Raw genomic sequence first — 20,981 nt, 5'->3', positions numbered from 1 at the left:
GTCAGTCCGTCTGAAATCATTCCAGCCTGTTTGGACCTCTGATGTCCTGAACATGAAGAATTATCTGAGTGGAGATTTATTTGTATAAAGTTTTTACTCTAGAGTTGGACTCTAAAGCCCTCGGTGTAGTCAGCCATTAAAACGCAGGACCTCTCAGGATCCTCAAACTGTTGCGTGTTACTGGAGTTGTATGTTTGTATGCTCAAGCACATATATGTAAGTGTAAGGCTTCTGTCTGGCGTGGTGCTCTGTGAAGCAGAAGGCTGCTATTAATTCTTTCCTCCCAAGCAGCAGGATGCTGTAAATCCTCTGTGTGAAGGCTTCAAACTGCTGCTCTGAGCCATGCTCTGGAACTGATCCCTCCGCTGTGTGACTCTGAGACAAAAAGACCTTGCTGCCTCCCCTTCTGCTCTCTGCTGACATATTTATGTGCATCTGTACATATCTTGCTCTAGTGCAGCAGCATAAATAAATCTGAAGTCTTAAATGAGAGAAAAACAATAATTGGTTTATTGATTTTTTTTTTTTTACTGACGTATTTATATATCAAAGAATTCTAGAGCAACCATTAATGCTTACAAGGATGCTCAGCATAAAAAAAAGCAAGTATGAATGCAGAGATTACCGATGTCCTCAGGCTGCATGTAGCTCAGTCCTTATGGCACCAGCTTTACAAAGAGGAGCCAATGCACCTCCGTCTGTATGGAGTCATCGAGGCGCACAGCAGGAGCAGACCTCCCGCCATCGCTGAGGTGGCATTTCTGTGCATGTCAAAGCAGAACAGATGAGAATCTGACTATTTTCTTAATGTCAAGGAAATCAGGAAGAACTTGTGTCTGTGACTGTTTGAGCAGCAGTGGAAAACTTTAACTGTGGTAAAAAAAAATAAGGCTGTCAGAAAGAACGCGGCAGTAGCTAATTGAACTGTGTTAAATTTTTAATGGAGACGTGTAGCGGCTATGTGGAACAAGCTAGTTGGCGCTGTGGAAGGATTTGAAGGCATCACACGTGTGGGGGATGAGGATGCTTCAACACATTTCCTGGAGAGAAGGTTCATCACCCACACTGTTCCCACGTTTTTAAAAAGAAAGTTTTATACAAGCGCTGCTGTTCTGTCCGGCGCAGCCGCCTCCTCTCCACCCCCCCTCTCCTGTTGTGAATCTTGACAGCTGTTGGTGATCAGCTGATCGGCTTTTCTCTGATTTGTTTATTGCTCAGCTGAGAAGGAGGAAACTAGCGGTTCAAGGTTCACACGGCACATATTTAACTAGCGGATTGTTTTTGGACGTGCTAGAAATAGTAAATAGCTAAATTTATCACTGTGCTGTGATAAACTGGTGCTGCAGACTAACAACCATGCCACGTTCAAAGTCCCTTCAATCCTCCTCCGTCCTCGTTCTGACGCTCAGTTTAAACTTCATCAAGTCGTCTTCATGGTTAAATGCATTGAGTTGCTGCCATCTGATTGGCCGGTTAGATGTGTGTGTTAACAGGAAGTTGAATAGGTGGAGCTGATAAAGTAGACGATGAGTTTATGTTGTGAAGGCCAAGCGGACGGTTTGGACGGTCATGTTGTGGGTTGTCTGGTGGTGACGTCGTAGTGATGCTAACAGCAGAGCTAACATTGCTACATAAGACACGAGAGGTTTTTATGGAGGAACTCAACACTGATCCGCAGATGTTTGATAACAGTGATGATGAGCTGCTGAACCATTTCAGAGTTGTGCATGATTTGCCAAGATGTTGTTAGTAGGTGTTAATGAGATATAAATGAGTGTGTGTGGAGATGTATGGCAGACAGATGAGACGTGGACACACACCTAGCAACAGCCTGTCCAGTAGACAGGTGTTAATTTAGTCACAGCTTCATTTACACCTGATTAATTGTGCTTCACTTTCCAACTGTCAACACACACACACACGCCTACACACACACACACCTGTCTACACCCCAGTTTCTGCCTTAGAAAAGTCTTCATTCAACCTTGAACGAGATTGTAGGAGCAGTCCAAGGAAGTTATGCTCATCTGTAAATGTCCATCTAGGGGATGTAGAGAAATCAGAACCAGTCCTGACTTGCTGTTATAGACATCTGTCCCCATGACGATTAGCTCAGCTAAGAGTTTTTGTTGTCCAGGACTCGCTTGGACTTACACAGAGCATCTCACACATTGTTGAAGCCCTGCTGAAGGCTCGAGTGGCAGAATGAGCAGATTTAGCACAGCACCGCAGCGATGGGCATTACAATTTCTACTAGAAGCTGTGGTGTTGATAGAAACCGTGAAAATGACGGGACACAGAACGGATAAAAATACAGAGCATTCATTTACCAGCCTCACATCACTCTCTGTGTTAATCCGGAAACCAGTTGCAGGGTTGAAAATCTGCTTCCTAAGAACATGAACAACTGTTTATACACACCCCATCCAAAAAGTCCCCACCTAAACTGAACCAAGTCAACAGATTAAAGCCTCATATTAGCTAATTACTGCATGGATGAGGATGATGTTTCAGCAGCAAAGTTTTTTAATCCCAATGAGCAGCTTCTCATTTCTTAACCAACCACGTGGAAAGACACATCCACGGTCATGGAGAAGATGTTAGTCTGTTCCAGAAGGGTCAGGTCATCGGCATCAAGCAGAGAAAACATCTCAGTAGAAGCAGAAACTACTAGAACTGGGTTCAGAACTGTCCAACCATCATTAAAAACTGGATGGATGGTGGGAACCATCGTCCTCCAGGAAGAAACGTGGTCAGAAAAACATCCTGAATGATGGTGATCGGTGGTTCAACGTTTGGTGGAACCAGATGGAAGAAAAACAGCAGTAGAACTCAGGACCATGTTTAATAGTGAAAGTTCACAGTCATGTGGTCTGATGAGTCCAGATCTACCCTGGTCCAGAGTGATGGAGCATCAGGGTAAGAAGAGAGGAGGATGAAGGGAAGCAGCATCATGTCTAGTGCTGCTGTACAAGCCTGTGGGGGCAGTCTATGATCTGGGGTTGCTGCAGTGGGTTAGGTCTAGATTCAGGTCTGGGTTCAGGTCTAGATTCAGGTCTGGGTTCAGATCTAGATTCAGCAACATTATGTGTACAAACAATGAGGTCGGCTGATACCTGAATCTACTGAATGAACAGGTTATTCCATCTTCCCTGATGGCACGGTGCCAGGATTCATGGGGCTCAGACTGTGAAAGAGTTGTTCAGGGAACAGGAGACATTTCCACACATGGATCAGACACCACAGAGTCCAGACCCTAACCCCATGGAGGATCTTTGGGATGTGCTGGAGGTGAGACTCTCCCACCTGGGTAGAAATAAATGTGACATTGCAGAAGCTTATCAAGACGATTCCACTGAGAATGCTGCTGGAATCAAAGTAAAGAGGTGCAACGAGGTATTTGAGCGTGAGTTTGCTTTGGATGGGCCGTGCATTAGTCAACAAAGACTTGTATAATGAGGCATTGTCTTTATATAACACAGGGGTAAAGTGCTGAAACACCAACTGAGGGTTGATTGATGTCAAAGAACATTCAGAGGAATCTTTAGTACAGACAGTTAACGCAGAACCTCATCAACACTGATGAGTTCTAATCAGGAGTTTTATTACGTCCAGAACAGGAAAGTCTCCGCTTCGTCTACTAACAGATGCGACCCAGTTTTTGAGCTCTGTGCCCAACGTTTAGACATCTTTTTACTAGTTCACCTTCAGCTTTAACTTTATTGCATTATGACAAGCAGATGGGGCTAACCGGACTTCAGTGTTTCACTGCACATAAACCATGACGGTGCAAACAATCAGTGAATAATGAACTGGATATATTCAGGCATTGGCAAGTTACACAACAACACCTTCCATCAGTAATGAGACATATTTCAAACATCAGCAAATACTGATCCTTGGTTGATTGATTTAACATCCATAACTGCCTCCCTGTGACATCTGTAGGACTGTGGCGTCCAGCTGCTTCAGCTTGGACATTTACATGTTTTTTTCTTCTTTTTTTTAATCCAACCAACTCACTAAATGTTTTGAGTTTTAGGTTTTTTAGTTAGTTTTTCTCTAACAGTTTCCAGAAATATGTTCATGCCACATGATATGTAAACCTCCAACCCATGGCTTTACCAAAGCAGGGGCCTGAACCACATCAGCTGGATTGTTTTAATGTGACGGATCAGCTTCTCAACCCGTACAAAGATCGGATCTCCTTGCTGTATCCGAGGGCTGAATTATACGTCAGCGTCTTGTTTCGTTTTCGTTGCCACTTAGATCTTGTGAAATGGACTGAAAAGGAAAGTACTGTCGGGGTGGCTGTAGCTCAGAAGGAATAGTAGTTATCTACCAACATGAAGGTTGGGGGATCAATTCATGGCCTCCACAAAACAATATGAAAAATTGTCCTTCGACAAGCCATAGTTGAGTATAACAATAATTACTTTGTCCCGTTTCGGACCCTCGGCTCTACATTTAACCACAAGCCTACCACTGTCTAGTCGTAGCTTAGTGCTAGCCTTGTAGTAGCCCGGTCCTTGTTCCCAGCTCGGTCGGTGGGATGGCATCTTATTCTTCAAACATGGTGACGTGTGGACCAAACATCATGAAGTCACAACAGCTGCTCACTAGGTGTGCTATTACCCGAAAACTCTGACAGAAAAGAGGAAACCTAGCACACGGATAGGTCAGAACACCTCCAGTAAACAATGGAGCAACAATAACTTTCTGCAGTCTGGTTTCTGGTTTAAACCTGATCCAGTTTTCACCAGAATCTGTCCAGTATGAGCAGCAGGAGAGGCAGCCAGATATCCACCATGTTGATCTACATCACTCCTCTCGTTGGCTCACTGGATGCTCTGTTTGGTTTCACACTAGAGGAGAATAAGGACTACCCCCCCCAAACCAGTTTTCACATTCATGTCTGTGGACGACATGTGTGTCCACATTACTCCAGACGAACCAAACTACCAGTGGAAGTGGACCAAACGGTGGTGGTGTGGTGTGGTCACACCCTGAGTGTGATGGATGATCATGGACGAGGAGGCTCAGCAGTTTCATTATCCTGTGGACTGTTCTGGTCCTCTGATAATTTACTCCTCCCTCCAAGAAATAAACAGGTTGTATGCTGTAATCAGCTGGTAAATGTGTATGTGAGAAATCTGCTGCAGTGTTAAAAAGAGCTATGTAGGAGCACCCATTTACCATTTAGACACTGTTCATATTCCTCGGAGTTGTGTGGGTCAGCAGGAAGTGCTGCTAACTAATGAGAAGGACAAAGGGCTTCGGAGAAAGCCTGTTTGTCATGACTCTTTATCGGGACCTTTTCACTGCCATTTCTCCTCATGTCCATCCTTCCTTCCTTCTGCGCGCTCCTCCTCCTCGTCTCCTACCCACCAACATTTCTGTAGCTGTAAAGAAGCTTTTAAACAGTAGCTGTGAAGATGAGATAGCCACAAAAGGAAGATCCACATCAGATCAATGGCCTTTGGCCTCCAAGCACATTCATCACACACACAGTTTTCAGCTTTTTAAAACACAGACTCAGTCAGCGGTAAAGGCAAGCACAAAGCAGCATCCCTCCTTTTTGCTCGTGCACACACACATGCGCAGAAACAGAGCTGTGATTAATTAAGCCGTGTGGAATAGCAGAACTCCATAAAGACATCATCAGGAATCTGAATCCATTCCCCGTTCTTCTGCTTTTAATTGGCTCTAACAGCTCATCACTGGAGCTGCACATGAGCACACACACTCATAATAAATGGGAAATAGTTGTGTTGTTCTTTAGCTAACTCTGTGAAGTCTCAACTGCTTGTTGGAAAAAGCTTAATGAAACTTCAGGTCACTGCTTTGTGGCTGTTTGGAGTGTTTAGCTGCCTGGATATGACATGTTCTTTTGGGTTCTTGCATTTTCAGCACACAAACTCTCAGAACAGGCTGTAACCATCCACCGTATGAGCACTCGGTCTGTATGGTGTCATATATATTTATTCCTTTTATTTGATCTGTTCCACATCCTCGACGGTGTTCACAGTGAGTACAACAATCTAAAGTACACACAGTGCACACACAAAGGCTGGGAAGGGTACCAGAATATCTGAGCCAAACCATCCCACTTTTTTTAACCCTTCCGTTGGTTCCCAGCATGTCAATCTGGCCCTAAAGGGTGGAGCTTGACATGCTACAATCCACTGATTGGTCAAAACAGACATCACTTCCTGTGTGACTCGGCAAAAAGAACAAAGCAGGAACAGCCCCATGTTTTTATATACAGTGTTTTTTTTTGTTTCAAGTCCACAAACTTATGGATGTCCACCATTTTCCTCCTTTGTTTCTGTGCTGCGTTCTTCCTTACAGTTCAGGAAAGGCTTTCCACAGCTACGACGTCACAGTTACGTAGCATTTGATCCCTACATGTTTTACTGTTACTGTACATCATGAAGATGTACACCGATCAGCCGTAACATCATAACCACCCCCGGGGTTTGGAGTAGGTCCTCCTCATGGACCGTCACGGTCGAGGGTCAAAGCGGCGTATCCGAGGATATGAACACAGAACATTCAAAAGCCTAAATATGAAACATCAAAGGAAAGGAACGAAGGACACCAGAGAAACATCGGAGGAACGTCGGAGGAAGGAATGAAGAGCATCAGAGGAACGTCGGAGGAAGGAATGAAGAGCATCAGAGGAACGTCGGAGGAAGGAATGAAGAGCATCAGAGGAACGTCGGAGGAAGGAATGAAGAGCATCAGAGGAACGTCGGAGGAAGGAATGAAGAGCATCAGAGGAACGTCGGAGGAAGGAATGAAGAGCATCAGAGGAACGTCGGAGGGAAAAAAAAGTGATGGGTGTTGAGTCATTGGTTACCTGGTTTACCTGGTTTAGGTGGTTTACCTGGTTTACCTGGTTTAGGTGGTCCATGCTGACAGGCAATCTGCTGCACCAGAAGTCACCAGGAAGGATTGTTGTGAACATGATCTAACTGTGAATGTTAAACCAACACATGCTGCACATGCTAGGGATGGAATGACGCCCTTAATGACCCACTGAGTGATCTTCCTCCTCCTCTTCCTCCTCCTTTTTCTACAGATCCTTTTTTTCCCTCCACTCATCCATCATTGCTGGGAACGACCCACAGTTATGCAAACAGCAGCTTGTTATGACAGCACCAAGTATGTATTATTGGCTGCTTATTGACCAAATGAATAATCACTTTTCTTTAAAGGAGCGTGCACGGTCAGTCGAAACGATCTGGAATCTTCCAGCAACTACGGTCCAATATCTGCCTCTGAGTCCGGCCTCCGCCTTTAGGTGGAGTACCACAGCAGTTTGCATGCAGCTGGACATGTACACAGTTAAAACGTTGATGTCGTTTTCTTTTTTTCTTACAAATCAGTTTAAAAGTGACTGACCCAAAGAGATGAAGAGAGGAATAAATACTGGTCCCTTTTATCTCACGTTGTTATACAAATTATTTGACAATATTGATTAAAAACCCACCCCGGTATGCCAGCTCGGCTTTTCTTTGAGGTTTTAAATTGGTTTTGATTGAATTCATACTGTACTGTCCATCTGTGTTCAGCCTGCACGCTGTGGACGCTGTCGTGTTTTTCTTTTGTACCTTGATGAAAACTTGGCAGTTTGGTGGATTATTTATTATAACAAAGTTTCTTGGTAATTGTTACGGCCCCCCCGCTAGGGATCGGGGAGAACGCAGCAAAAACAATCAAGTCCAGATATAAAAGGAAACAAGTATTTTATTTCCACACAACACAAAACAGAACCCACAGTCACAAACCACACCGGGAGCCTTAAAGATAACAGAAATGATCCTATGAAAGAAAAACCCGGAAATATCTACAATTACAAATAAACAAACGAAAAGTGTCCTTTTTCAGGTGTTATATTTAAACAGTAACCCAACAAAACAACCAGAAAGCCTGGGAGTATTACTCTATGAAAACAAACAAAGAAACACCGCTAACAAACGCAGGGCATCTTTAACGAGAATCAAACAACTAAACAATTAATCCCAAAAGCAAAGGTTCATTCAAGAAACACAAATTTGAGAGAGTCTTTTCACCTCACACAAACAAACTAGAAAGCTCAGTATCCAATGTCAGCATTTAATGCTTTAACCATCCAATTCACACAGTTTCTTTCTCAGTCCAAAGCCACCCTTGGCGCACTGGTGTTAACCAACCACACAGCCTCGCCGACAGGATGACACTGTCTGGCTTTTATGGGCAAGCAGTCCATCAGGGCCGGCCCTCCGGGGGAGCGTTGGCGTCCAATCCGGCCTTCGAGGGGAGGGAACCAGGAGAGAGTCGGCAGCCAATCCTGGGAGTGCTGCAGCACAGCAGCTCTGCACACTCTGCAAACGCTGTCCAGGAGGCCTGGGGCCATAAAAGTAATGAATCTGATTCTGTCTGGTTGTTTCCATGGAGACATCTGGAAGGAGAATGCATTTGTGGGATGAGCAGCAGAGTGAAGTCCGGACTACAGGCCGGTCCTCCATCCTCTGGAGGTGGTCTCTGGTAAACCTGCTCTGTGGGGCCAGCGTTGTTGTCCTGGACGATGGCGTTCCGTCCCAGGCTGGGGAGATGGGGGACGGAGCCTCTGCTGCTCATCCCACACATACATTTTCTTTCCAGACGTGCCATTAAAAAGAGAAAAAACAGGATGAGACTTATTACCAAGTAGCTTTGTTACGATGAAGAAATGATCCACTTATTTACTGCTTCCTGATGCTTTTATTTGTTCTTTGTGTTGGATTTTTAGTGCTGAATGTTTCTGAATAAATTGACCTTTTTTTGTTAATGTCTTAGAGTTTGAGCAGGAATCCAGTCTCTTGACTGGGTGATTAGTTGGGCTGTAAATCACAGGTTTGATCACAGTGTCATATTTAACAGCTGTTTGCTGATATCACAAATTCAGCCACGATACAATGTGGTGTAAGAAACGACGCAGCCCAGCGTTCAGTGTCACCGATGAATATCTGATCGATCAGAAGCACAGCAGGCTGCGATTCAGCTGCTCGGATCGGGACTTTTAATGCTCCGGTCTCTGGACATTTCAGTACTCAACCCTAGTGATTTTAATTCATTTTCTTTCTTTGACTTTTTTCCTTTACATACATACAAAGAAGACATTTCTATTTGTAGACATTAAATCAGGATGAAGTGTTATTTTAACCAGGTTCGACTATCACACACCTTCCCCATCAGGTTCCAGTCAGATGGTCTAACATGGTTCCTGATCCATGTTTTCTGTGTGGAGCAGTACTCTCAGGTTGGTGAATCGGATTTACTGACGGTTTGTGGGCCTACATGAACGTATAAACATGAAGCTGATGAAGGTCAGATAGACGGAGACTGTAAATGTTTTTTTCATGGAAAATGTCTCCGTTTTTAATCTGAGTTAACAGACTTTAGTCTGTGCCTGGAAAAGACTTGAAGTTGGTCTGTTTAAGACCCGGACTGAGCGTGAAGTACAGTAAGAAGAGAAATAACGAGGCTGTGGAGAGGAGAGACGGACCGGGCTAACAAAAGTCTTTTCCACCCCACTGAACTCTGCTGCTTCTGTGCAGCCAGAGACGCCCATGGGGAGGAAAAGTGACAGACGGAGGTGGCATGAGAGACATATATGTGTGTGGAAAAGACACTAATAAGTAAACCACAGTGAAAGTGGACAATTATTACAGAACAAGACTCTGCAGCTGTGTGTGTCGGCTGTTAATGAGCACATACGTCTGTGGTCAGGCCATTAATAAACCGGTGAGGATCACGCTGCCGGGGCACCGGTGGACCGTTTTTATCCGTCTGTGATGATTGGCTGATGGATGGCTGTGGAAAACAGTTCACGTTTGCTGATGCTTCATAACGTCTTGGTACAAAAGCAGCGACTCAGAGAGATTTCTGCAGTTTTTATTGGACAAAGTGATGGATTTATTTCCTGGAGATCTGTCCAGAGTGTTCCCGCTGGCTCACCGGCTGACAGCTGGGACAGGCTCCAGACATCCCCTCCTTGACCCTGAACATGATGGAGCGGGGAGAAAACGGATGGAAGCATCGTTACAGTGATGGACAGCCTCAGAGATCCTCAGTTTGATGTGTGGATCAGTGTTTCAGGGAAACCCGACTGCAGGTCGCCCGTTTGGGGGGATAAATTCTTACTCAATTTTAGTCCTTTAAGAATTTTCTCTTTAAAATCAGGATCATCTTTTTGTTTAGTGATGGCTCAGGAACCAAAAACAAAGACTAAGTACTAAATATACAACCCCAGTTTCTGGATCCTGTTCACATCTGGCTTCTTCTCTGCATGATGGAGCTTTAACCTGCATTTGTGGGTTTCGGGGTGAACGGTGTTCACAGACAGTGGTTTCTGGAAGTCTTCCTGAATCCATGCAGTGGTTTCCAGTAGAGAATCATGTCTGCTTTTAATGCAGAAGATCACCAGCATCCAGCCTTGTCCCTGCACACAGAGATTCCTCCTGATTCTCTGAATCTTCTGATGATATTCTACACTGTAGATGGAGGATCTTCAAAGTCTGAGAAACATTTTTCTGAAATTGTTCCAGTTTTAGATCCAGTTTGTCTCAGATTGGTGAAGCTCTGTCCATCTTTCCATCTGAGAGACTCTGCCTCTCTGAAATGCTCCTTTTATACCCAGTCATGTTACTGACCTCTTACCAGGTAACCTGGTTAGTTGTCCAATGCTCCTCCAGGTGTTTCTGGTTTGTTCCAGGTACTTTTCCATCCTTTTGTTGCTTCTGTTCCAACTTTTTCCATCAGATTCACTATCAGCTCATATTTTCATCACATGGTGAAACATCTCCGTTTCATCTCTGATGTGTTTTTATCTTCTACTGGGAATAAAATATGACCTGATTAGATTCTGGATTTTTTTTCTGCTTATTATTTATATTTTTAGTGTAGTATTTTTAGAGGGTTGGAGGGTAAATGAGAAGTTAAAGTCTGATCATCTTTCTCTCGTCCTCAGCCTCTACGGCCGACACATGCAGGCTAACCCTGAGCCTCCGAAGAAGAACAATGACAAGAGTAAGAAGATCAGCCGTAAACCGCTGGCCGCCAAGAACAAGTGAAGAGGGGAGGGTGGAACCCAACGTTTGCTTCCCAGCCAAACTCACTGCATGTGCCTTTTCCTTATTTTATATTATGTGTACAGTTAAGAAGCGAGCTTCTGCATATGTACTTTTTAATACTACATGGACTCAGTCCAGCTGAATATTAGTTTTAACACGTTGTAGTTTGAGTTCTTCTGTTCCTCACATCAGACATGGAGGTTGTACCTGGATGAAGACCAGCTTAGAGCTCATTTAGACTTCTACATGCTGCTGGACTTCACAAAATCCCTGATGCTGTTTTCACACATGAACACTGGAGATCTTCAGGAGAAAGTCCAGACCCTTCATCTGGTTTTCACTGTAGCTGTTGAGCTGGAAACGGGCTCTCCTGGCTGGTAACGTGAGGGAAGAGGGGTCTGCAGCGGTCAGCAGGAGGCTGATCATGCCTACGAAGTGTAAGGTTGCAGCTCCAGAACATGTAGAACATGTCAGGACTCCAGGTCACGTGTGAAAGCAGCTTACGTTAAGCTGAGTGGGGCTTTTTCTCATGAAGAAGGCGTAGGATGGACCGGGCTTCACTTCTGTTGTCATTAAATCAGAGTCCCATCCAGCTGGTGTGGCCCGGAGGTCACCGTCCCATCAAGTCCACAGCAGAGAAAGATTGTTGGGATCAGAGTGAGGAAGCAGGTTCAGGGATTGTTTACGTCCAGATTCCTTTCACTTTATCTTGTTTCTAACTATGTGTGCCTTAAGTTTCACTTTATATCTGAGTTATTTTTCCAGTATTTAAAGAAGTATCGTCACATTTCAGCATGATGCAAAAATAACTGATGTAAGCCACGTTTTAAAGTCCTCTCTTTATTGAACCTTTAAAATAAAGCAAGTATCTGATGTTTAACATTTTCAAAGAGGAAGTTTTCTGTTGTTTTGTGAGCTGTAAACAACACAGTCTTAATTGTGATGAAAAGCATCTATACAGTTGATAAAATTTGTATTTTTTATTTTATTTATTTTGTATTTTGTGTAGATCCGCTAGTTTCAGACTGAGGGGTGTAAAAGTAACACCAGACTGTATTCTTTACCTGCTGATCCTCATCTGGCGACAGACAGCAGCTCAAATCGTAGCAGCAGCAACTTCCTGCAGCTGCCACAACCTGCCGCGAGTCTCCACAGCTTTCCAGAGCTGCTGGAGCTGCTGACAGGCAGCTAACAGCGCGAACAGCTCACACTGATATGATCAGGACCACCTGGTTCATGTGCAGCTGAGGAGGTTCAGGAGGGAAAGTCTTCCACCTCAAACATGCTCTGTGGCGTAGCTGCTTCGTGAATCTCACTTTGCATCCTGCCAGTGAGCTGAGCTGCTGTCTGTCAATCATTTCTACCTGTGCATCCTGCCCCGCCCACTCTCCGCCCCCTGATCATCCCACACCTCCCACCCCAACCCTGCAGTTTCAGGCATTTTTCAAATTCGGCAGTGGGTGGAGGCAAAAAGTAGGGGGTGGAGCTACACTTTAATTATTTCAGAAATGCAAACTCTATACTCACCATCCTTTTCACAAGGTCCACCTTCATTTACTGGGTCAGACGTCCTTTTTAATCCTGGTGCGATAGATGAAGCAGGTGGTGGAAACCTCCCTCAGAGGTTTTCTCCATATTAACATGACAGCATCACACAGTTGCTGCAGGTTTGTCGGCTGCATCCATGATGAGAATCTCCCGTTCCACCACATCCCAAAGCTGCTCTACTGGACTGAGATCTGGGGCCTCATTTATCAAACTGTGCGTAGCAAAGCAAACTACAGGTGTGAAATGGAAATGCGGCACACTTCTACTTTCAGATTCATGAACATGTCCCACGCCTGTTTAAATCAGAATCAACTAAAGCAGGCGCACGTGAGGGAACGCCTTGCTCCACCCACAGGGTTGCTATAAATGATCAGGTGGATGCCTGTAATATATGTTCAACACATCATTTCCATGATGGCTCCGGAGGGAAAAAGAGGGAAGAAGGGGAATTTTTCAGAATGTGAGACAGAGATCCAGGTTGGAAAGGGCAGCAGGTGGAGATGCTGTCTTCACAGCGTCAGAGGGAAGACACACCAGAAGCATCAGAACATACAGCTGGATTTCTCAGTCGGTAGAGCATCCGTCTGCCATGCAGGTGATTGAATTTTAAATCTGGGACCTTAAGCAAGACGCTGCAGCCCACAGTAGATGGTTCTGGAGAAAAGCTGCTAGATGACAGTAATGATGCCGGTAATGTGGTCTTTGGTTTTAATGTATAAAATAAACATGTACAGATACATGTGAGACTGGTAGCAGTTAATTTAGTGTTAAATAATGTTTCTTTATTTATAGTTACTGGGTGTTCAGACTGGTTCGGCGGTGCTGCAGCTGTGGTTGGAGAGACTTGCAGCACCGCAGCAGCCGTGTCCTCAGAGGAAGTCCTGCAGGTGCAGAGGGACACCATCACCGCTATCAACCAGGTGGACAAGGAGCTGTCGAAATGGAGACGGTCTTGACGGAAATAAAAGCATTGTGTAAGAATAAATAAATAAAGGAAATCTACCTCTTGTGTGTTTCATAAGCTTTGCATCATGCATAGACCTCCAGCCTGCTCATCCGGGGGGATCCCGAGGTGTTCCCAGGCCAGCCGAGACCTGTAGTCCCTCTAGCGTGTCCTGGGTCTTTTCCGGGGCCTCTTTCCGGTGGAACGTGCCCGGAACACCTCACCAGGGAGGCGTCCAGGAGGCATCCTGACCAGATGCCCAAGCCACCTCATCTGGCTCCTCTCGATGTGGAGGAGCAGCAGCTCTACTCTGAGCCCCTTCCGGATCACCGAGCTTCTCACCCTATCTCTAAGGGAGAGCCCGACCACCCTGCAGAGAAAACTCATTTCGGCCGCTTGTATTCGCGATCTTGTTTGTTCGGTCACTACCCACAGCTCGTGACCATAGGTGAGGGTAGGAACATAGACCGACCGGTAAATCGAGATCTTTGCCTTTTGGCTCAGCTCCCTCTTCACCACGACAGACCGATGCAGAGTCCACATCATTGCAGACGCCGCACCGATCCGCCTGTCGATCTCCCGCTTCATCCTTCCCTCATACGTGAACAAGACCCCGAGATATGTAAACTCCTCCACTTGGACAGGACCTTATTCCCAACCCAGAGAAGGCACTCAACCCTTTTCCGGCTGACGACCATGGTCTTGGAGGTGCTGATTCACATCCCAGCCGCTTCACACTCAGGTGGAGATCCCGGCTCGATGAAGGCACCAGATGTAAATGTAGCTGAAATGGAGACTCATCAGACCAGCAGCGTTTCTCCATCTTCTATTGTCCAGTGTTGGTGAGTCTGTCTGAATTATAGCCTCAGTTTTCTTGTTCTTAGCTGGCAGGAGGCAGGTGTGGTCTTCTGCTGCTGTAGACCATCTGCTTCAAGGTTGGATGTGTTGTGTGTTACATAGTAGGTGGAGGACAGAGTAGGTGGAGGACAGAGTAGATGGAGGACAGAGTAGATGGAGGAAAGAGTAGGTGGAGGACAGAGTAGATGGAGGACAGAGTAGACGGAGCACAGAATAGATGGAGGACAGAGTAGGTGGAGGACAGAGTAGATAGAGGACAGAGTAGATGGAGGACAGAATAGATGGAGGACAGAGTAGATGGAGGAAAGAGTAGGTGGAGGACAGAGTAGGTGGAGGAAAGAGTAGGTGGAGGACAGAGTAGGAGGAGGACAGAGTAGATGGAAGAAAGAGTAGGTGGAGGACAGAGTAGATGGAGGACAGAGTAGGTGGAGGAAAGAGTAGGTGGAGGACAGAGTAGATGGAGGACAGAGTAGGTGGAGGACAGAGTAGATGGAGGACAGAGTAGGCGGAAGACAGAGTAGATGGAGGACAGAGTAGGTGGAGGAAAGAGTAGATGGAGGACAGAGTAGGTGGAAGACAGAATAGATGGAGGACAGGGTAGATGTAGGGCAGAGTAGGAGGAGGACAGAGTAGGTGGAGGAAAGAGTAGGTGGAGGACAGAGTAGGTGGAGGACAGAGTAGGTGGAGGACAGAGTAGATGGAGGACAGAGTAGGTGGAGGAAAGAGTAGGTGGAGGACAGAGTAGATGGAGGACAGAGTAGGTGGAGGACAGAGTAGGTGGAGGACAGAGTAGGCGGAAGACAGAATAGATGGAGGACAGGGTAGATGTAGGGCAGAGTAGGAGGAGGACAGAGTAGGTGGAGGACAGAGTAGATGGAGGACAGAGTGAAGAGGATGAGAGGGAAGGGGAGGTTTGTGTGAAACAAATTGCTTCCATTTTATTTTATTATTTTATTTATTTCTTCCTTGTCCTGTGCAGCACGGTAGCAGCAGAATGATGGTCTGGCTGCTCTGCTGTGCCGAACACATTTGCTTTTCCAAGTTCTAAGTTTTTACTGGAGCAGTAGAGAGTGGTGTCATCAGCAAACAGAAACACTGCAAATGTTGCTGAGATATAATATAAATAATTTAGGGCCTAACACAGACCCTTGAGGAACCCCACAATTTACCTTCATTTCATTTGATTTTACATGATTTAATTGCACATCTTGATGTCTATCATCCAGGTAACTTTTCACCCATATGGATGCTAACCCTCTTATACCATGTCTGTCTCATCTATTCATTGATAAACCATGACCAATTGTTTCAAATGCCTTTTTTAAATCTATAAAAACACCAACAGAATATTCCATATTATCTATTGTGGTAGATATCCTTTCTACAAGGTCCATCATTGCCATTGCAGTGGACCCTTTTGCTCTAAAGCTGTACTGGTTATCACTTAAAAGATAAGGTTTCTCTCTATATTTATCAAGTCTATGAGCAAATAATTTTTCTAAGATTTCTGTGTGATATTGATCTAGAAATGGTAAACCCATATCTTTCTCCATTTTCATACATGGAAATAAGTTTTGCTGTTTTCATTTTTCATGAAAACATACTAGTTGGAAAAGCCAGGTTACAGATATGTGTGAATGGCTGCACTTTTTATTCTATAATATTTTTAACTAATGCCATTTCAATATAAAAAAAAATCACAGGACTTTTCATTGGACACACGACAAGCGTTTTCACATTGTCGAGTATTTATCGCTTCCAGCACCAACAAACATGGAGGAGGAATGTTCAGTAATATGTTTACTGTTTCATTATTAATTCTTGGCTCAGGAATTTATTTTGCTTAATTACAGAAAACATGTACAAAGAAATCATTAAATTAATTTGCTATTTCTTTAATTTCATCAAGCACAATATTTTATATTTATTAAAAAATATTCTGGATATATTTTTTTAATAATACTATTCATAACTCTCCATGTTTCTTGTGTGTTACTCCTGTTCTGCTCCAGTAATGTGTGGTAATATTATTTCTTGTTTTAATGATATTTATCAATATATCTTTATTAGTGGTTATAGGTTTGTCCTCTGTTTTCTAAATCTCTTATATTGTGTCAGAGATTTTTCTCTTTACTCCTCTATCACACTTTGTGATCCATGGCTTGTTTGATTTGTGGAGCTTTTGAGTGATTATCATTAAAGTTCTCACATAGTGAGAATAAAAATTAAAGGGTTCGTAGTGATAAATTCTTTGTTTTAGCAAACATTGATTTTGTCTGCTTGTTATAATGTAAAGCACTATGTGCTACTTATGTATGAAAAGTGCTTTATAAATAAAATTTGATGTGATATGCCTCGTCATATTTGTTTGTTTTTTGTGTGTTGAATGTTAATTATCTTTGTTTGCCTTTTGGCACTTGCACAAATTTGGCCATGTTTTGCTGGCAGTACAAAAACAATAAGTTTTATTTAGGCTAGCTGCCTTCTGCATTCTTCCTCATTCTGATGTTCAGTTTGACCTTCAGAAAATCATCTTCACCATGTCTACAAGACTACATGAGCTGAGTTGCTGCCATGTGATTGGCTGATTAGATATTTGGGTTAACCCTATAAAGCCTGAGCCAATAGACAGAATTATATTTTTATTATCTGTAGTCTTTATCAGTTTTCACAAACTGTTAAAAAACTATATATATATATATATATATATATATATATATATATATATATATATATATATATATATATATATATAATTTTCATGTACTGTTTATTACCGTGATGCCAGAATGACTGGAGTTCAAAAGATTTCCACCAGGGGGCAGAAGACAAGTGTCAGATTGCAAACAATTGAGCAAAGTTTTTACATTAAAATGATGCAGTAGGTCTCAGAAACTGTACGTATCACATATAAAACACACGGTGTTAACAGGTTAACATGCAGTTAAACAGATGGACCTGATAAGGTGAACAAGAAGCAACATTTAATAGATGTAGATGATGCAGAAGACAAGGTTTCTGTAGTGGCCCACAAAAAAAGAGCATTATCATCATCATCATCATCATCATCATCATCATCATCATCATCATTATTATTATTATTATTATTATTATTATTATTATTATTATTATTATTATTATTATTGTCAGTGTGTGTGAGACAGGATGTTGGATAAAAACATGAACTCTTCAGCCACTGGTCAGCTCCATCTGCAAGTCTTCTCTAACTAAGTCACTGCTCCACTCTTGTGGTTCCGCCTAGTTCTGTTTTGTTCTCACTTAATCTCAATTCACCTCACACTTTTCCAGGGACACAATAGGTCCCAAGCTAACTAGAAGCCATCGATTCTAACAAGCTGATTTATAGGTGGTGTGTGTTAGGGCAGGCTTGATTGTCTCAGGGAGGCTGCAGAGTTCCTCTTTAATGAAGACGCTGACAGAAGCATCCTAATCAGAGGGTAACTTGTTATCATGTCGCTTCTGTTTTACACAACAAGCAGAGAAACACAGCATGTACTGAGAGAAAAAGTAAATAAATCTGACTTTTATATCTGGTACAGTTCTCAGACTTTATTTTCAGGTTTATTTTCCTCTGCAGACAAGATCGTAACAAATGGGACATTTAGAGTGGACAGCAGCATTTTCTTCTGTGGGTTTATGGTATAAAACCAGTCTGACTGAACATAAACAGGGTTACACCTGATGTATCCTGACCAACTACCAGTCAGGCTTACAAGTCGTTTTATACAAGTCCATGTCAAGTTTCAAGACACATTGGGGTGAATCACTGTTGAGTCTCTCTTATAAAAGGTGCTCTATCATTTTAATTGTTGAAAGATTATGATCCCTCTATTCGTCTATGTGTTTTGGTCCACTTGCCATTTTCCAACAGGTGGGGCTTCCGGCATCTCCGTGTCTCACACAATGAGGAAAACTACAGCTATGTGTAAAAGCCAGCAACTTATTTATCCCACCACAAAGACAAGGTTGTAACATGAAAAGTGATATTTCTCCTACTTTGTCCAAAATCAGCTTCTTTTTGATTTTTAATCAAGACGCCGGTTAACCAGCCGTACATCAGTGGTACATTACGGTACCATAATATACTGCATATCAGCACAAAGCTGCACTTCTCAGCTTTCAGAATCTCTTTAAATTTTGTCAATAGCATAGATGATTGAAGAGTTACCGATCTTTCCCTGCCAGCCCCTGCTGATGCCCTAGTTGTTGTTCGGCCCCACCCCTTATTCTTCCTTGTCGGCCACAGTCAGAAGTTGCCTTTCTCTGCCTACTCAGCCAGCTCTTTCATGGCTTTCTGACACCCCGCCCCTATGCATGCCATTTCGCGGAGTAGGCCAGCAGTTGAGAAACCTATGAAGCACCTGCACCCCACTTCCCTCCACTCTGCCACCTGGCCTGCATACTTGGCTTGCTTTCTGCTCATTAGCATCCTCCAGATCCTTTTCCCATGGGACAGTGAGTAAGACCAGAAGGACTGTCTTGCAAGCCTCTAACCACGTGACTAAGTCTGACCGGAGCAAACCAATATTTACCCGGGGAACTGGAGCTGTTTCCCCAGGTTGAGCCTCATGTTCCACTCCCTGCCCGGTGAGAGGAGTGTTGCTGCATCTCTCTGAAGGGAGGGTTTGACATTCTCCTCACCTCCTGCAAACTGGGTGGAATATCCACCTGCGGCGGAAGGTCTTCTGTTTGCTTCCATGACTCTGCCAACTCTGGCAGCTTTTTCCACACCAGGTCGGGTTTTGGGGACAAGGTGTCATACGTTGCCTCTGATCAGGAAGCTGAACCTAGCTTGGGGGATCTTCCAAAGGTCAGACCATGACTTGGGCCTGGTTGTGAGACCTTCCCATGATGCCCAGCATCTTTGCTGGCCCTGGGACATGACTTTGATGTTTAGGTGTTCCTGTTCAGTTCTTGCCACCTCTGCCACCACCATAGCTCTTCGGTCTTCTTTGGAGGCCTTTGACCAGAACAAGGGAGTCTTGCCTCTTCCGAGGCCTGTTCGCCCCTCCCGGACTCTGCCGACCACCTCGTTGTGCTTCAGTCTACTGATTGCCATGTCAATTTGTACCTAGGCTTTCCACTTCCTTCGTGTCCATATTTGGGTGTCTGTTGTTCTCACCAGCTGGCCAGAGGATTCCCTAAGCTCCAGCACCAACCGAGCCTTCTCCTGCTTGTATCCCAAGCTGATGGATCACAGTGGCTGTTGTAGCATGTTCCTGCCAAAGGAGCCTACGTCTGGCAAACATCTTGGCAGTCCCGACCACATCCTGATGAACTTCTATCTTGCTTACCACTGTGGAAGGCATTTCGCTCATCTTCGGAGGCCACATCACCTTGGTACAGTATGGACTGGTAACACCATACTTGGTACTCTCTGGGGAGCTGACTCTGACTGATCCTGGCCAGGCCATCTGCAAGCTGCTTCTTCACCGTCTCCCCCATCTGTCTGTCACAGAGCTCTGCCCTGTAGGTTAAACCCAGGCTGCGAATGGGTTGACTGCAGCAATGGGATGTCCTCACCACCTGCAGGGTTTGATCTTCATCCTTGTCCAGCCCACCAGCTCGTCTATTCTCTGCAGCAGTCTCATTGTACATGCTGCTGTCTGGAGTATGGTGGTGATATCAGGTATATAGCCTCTCACTGCTGGTAGCTTTTGACCTGAAGGCAGTTTCACTCCTCCGACCATCTTCCTAGCCCCTATGAGGATGATCTCAAAGGCTGCAACAAAGAGGATGAAGAAGATTGAGCATCCCATGGCAATGCCTACTTCCAGCTGTTGTCAATCTGCTATGAAGTCCTAATGGGTGCAGCACATCTGGAGTTCTTCAAAGTATTTGGCAACCAGGGCTCTGATGCAGATCGGGATGTAGAAAAACTCCAAGGCAAACTTGATGAGTTGGTGGGGGACTGACCCATATGCATTGGGTCACAAACATCCAAAGACGGCACAGATCACACAGAGGAACGACTGGAAAACGTAACTAACAGTGACGTTCCAGTAAAAAAAAGTAATCAAATAAAAGTCATCAATCGTCCACCTTCACATACAGTTAATTATAACTTACCTCTGTGAAAATGACTTGAACAAATAAACAGAGTCCAAGAAAAGTTATTGAAACCATGCTGCCTTGAGACATCAGAGATGTGGGCGCCGCGGTTTTGATTCCAGGCTGGAAAAGTAAAAAACCCCAAACCATGTTGCAGTGGTCTATTACGGTCCTGAGAACAATTATGGCAGTTCAAAACACAACAAGTCCTCTCCTGAGAAATATAACTGAAAAAGTTCACTGCAAACCAGCTGTGGCTACAGTGCTGAAACTGAGAACACAAATAGTTTTCTTTAATGGTTGTTTTTCTGATGAGAGTGCTGTGTATGTGGAGTACCACAGCAGAGCTGTTTGGGACCGTAATTGTTCTCTATTTTTACTAAAGACTGACAACTTTTTCAGAATGTTTGCTGATTTTTCAACCTTATATGCCTCTACACTCACAACTGCTAAGTTAAATC

The 20,981-nt window shown here is 44.2% G+C and overlaps 1 protein-coding gene and 2 long non-coding RNA genes across 3 annotated transcripts in view; 2 read left to right on the top strand and 1 right to left on the bottom strand.

Moving 5' to 3' along the window:
- The window catches only part of rsu1 (Ras suppressor protein 1), a 23,027-nt gene extending 11,036 nt beyond the window's left edge, over nt 1–11,991 (top strand). The window contains exon 9 of the mRNA XM_041968218.1: nt 10,997–11,991. Coding sequence (XP_041824152.1) covers nt 10,997–11,099 — 103 coding nt within the window. The 3' untranslated portion in view covers nt 11,100–11,991. The remainder of the gene's footprint in view (nt 1–10,996) is intronic.
- LOC121628852 overlaps nt 1–20,981 on the bottom strand; it is a 26,731-nt gene extending 5,750 nt beyond the window's left edge. The window contains exons 1-2 of the long non-coding RNA XR_006008280.1: nt 20,968–20,981; nt 8,539–8,543 (exon numbers count right to left, since the gene is read on the bottom strand). This is a non-coding gene — a long non-coding RNA (uncharacterized LOC121628852). The remainder of the gene's footprint in view (nt 1–8,538; nt 8,544–20,967) is intronic.
- Nucleotides 2,601–10,016, top strand: LOC121628864. The gene is made up of 3 exons (XR_006008293.1): nt 2,601–2,786; nt 5,173–5,178; nt 10,004–10,016. It is a non-coding gene; the product is annotated as an uncharacterized LOC121628864 (long non-coding RNA).

The sequence above is a fragment of the Melanotaenia boesemani genome, chromosome 18 (genome assembly GCF_017639745.1).
Source record: "Melanotaenia boesemani isolate fMelBoe1 chromosome 18, fMelBoe1.pri, whole genome shotgun sequence".
Lineage (NCBI taxonomy): Eukaryota > Metazoa > Chordata > Actinopteri > Atheriniformes > Melanotaeniidae > Melanotaenia > Melanotaenia boesemani.
This window is presented reverse-complemented; position numbering and strand designations above follow the sequence as displayed.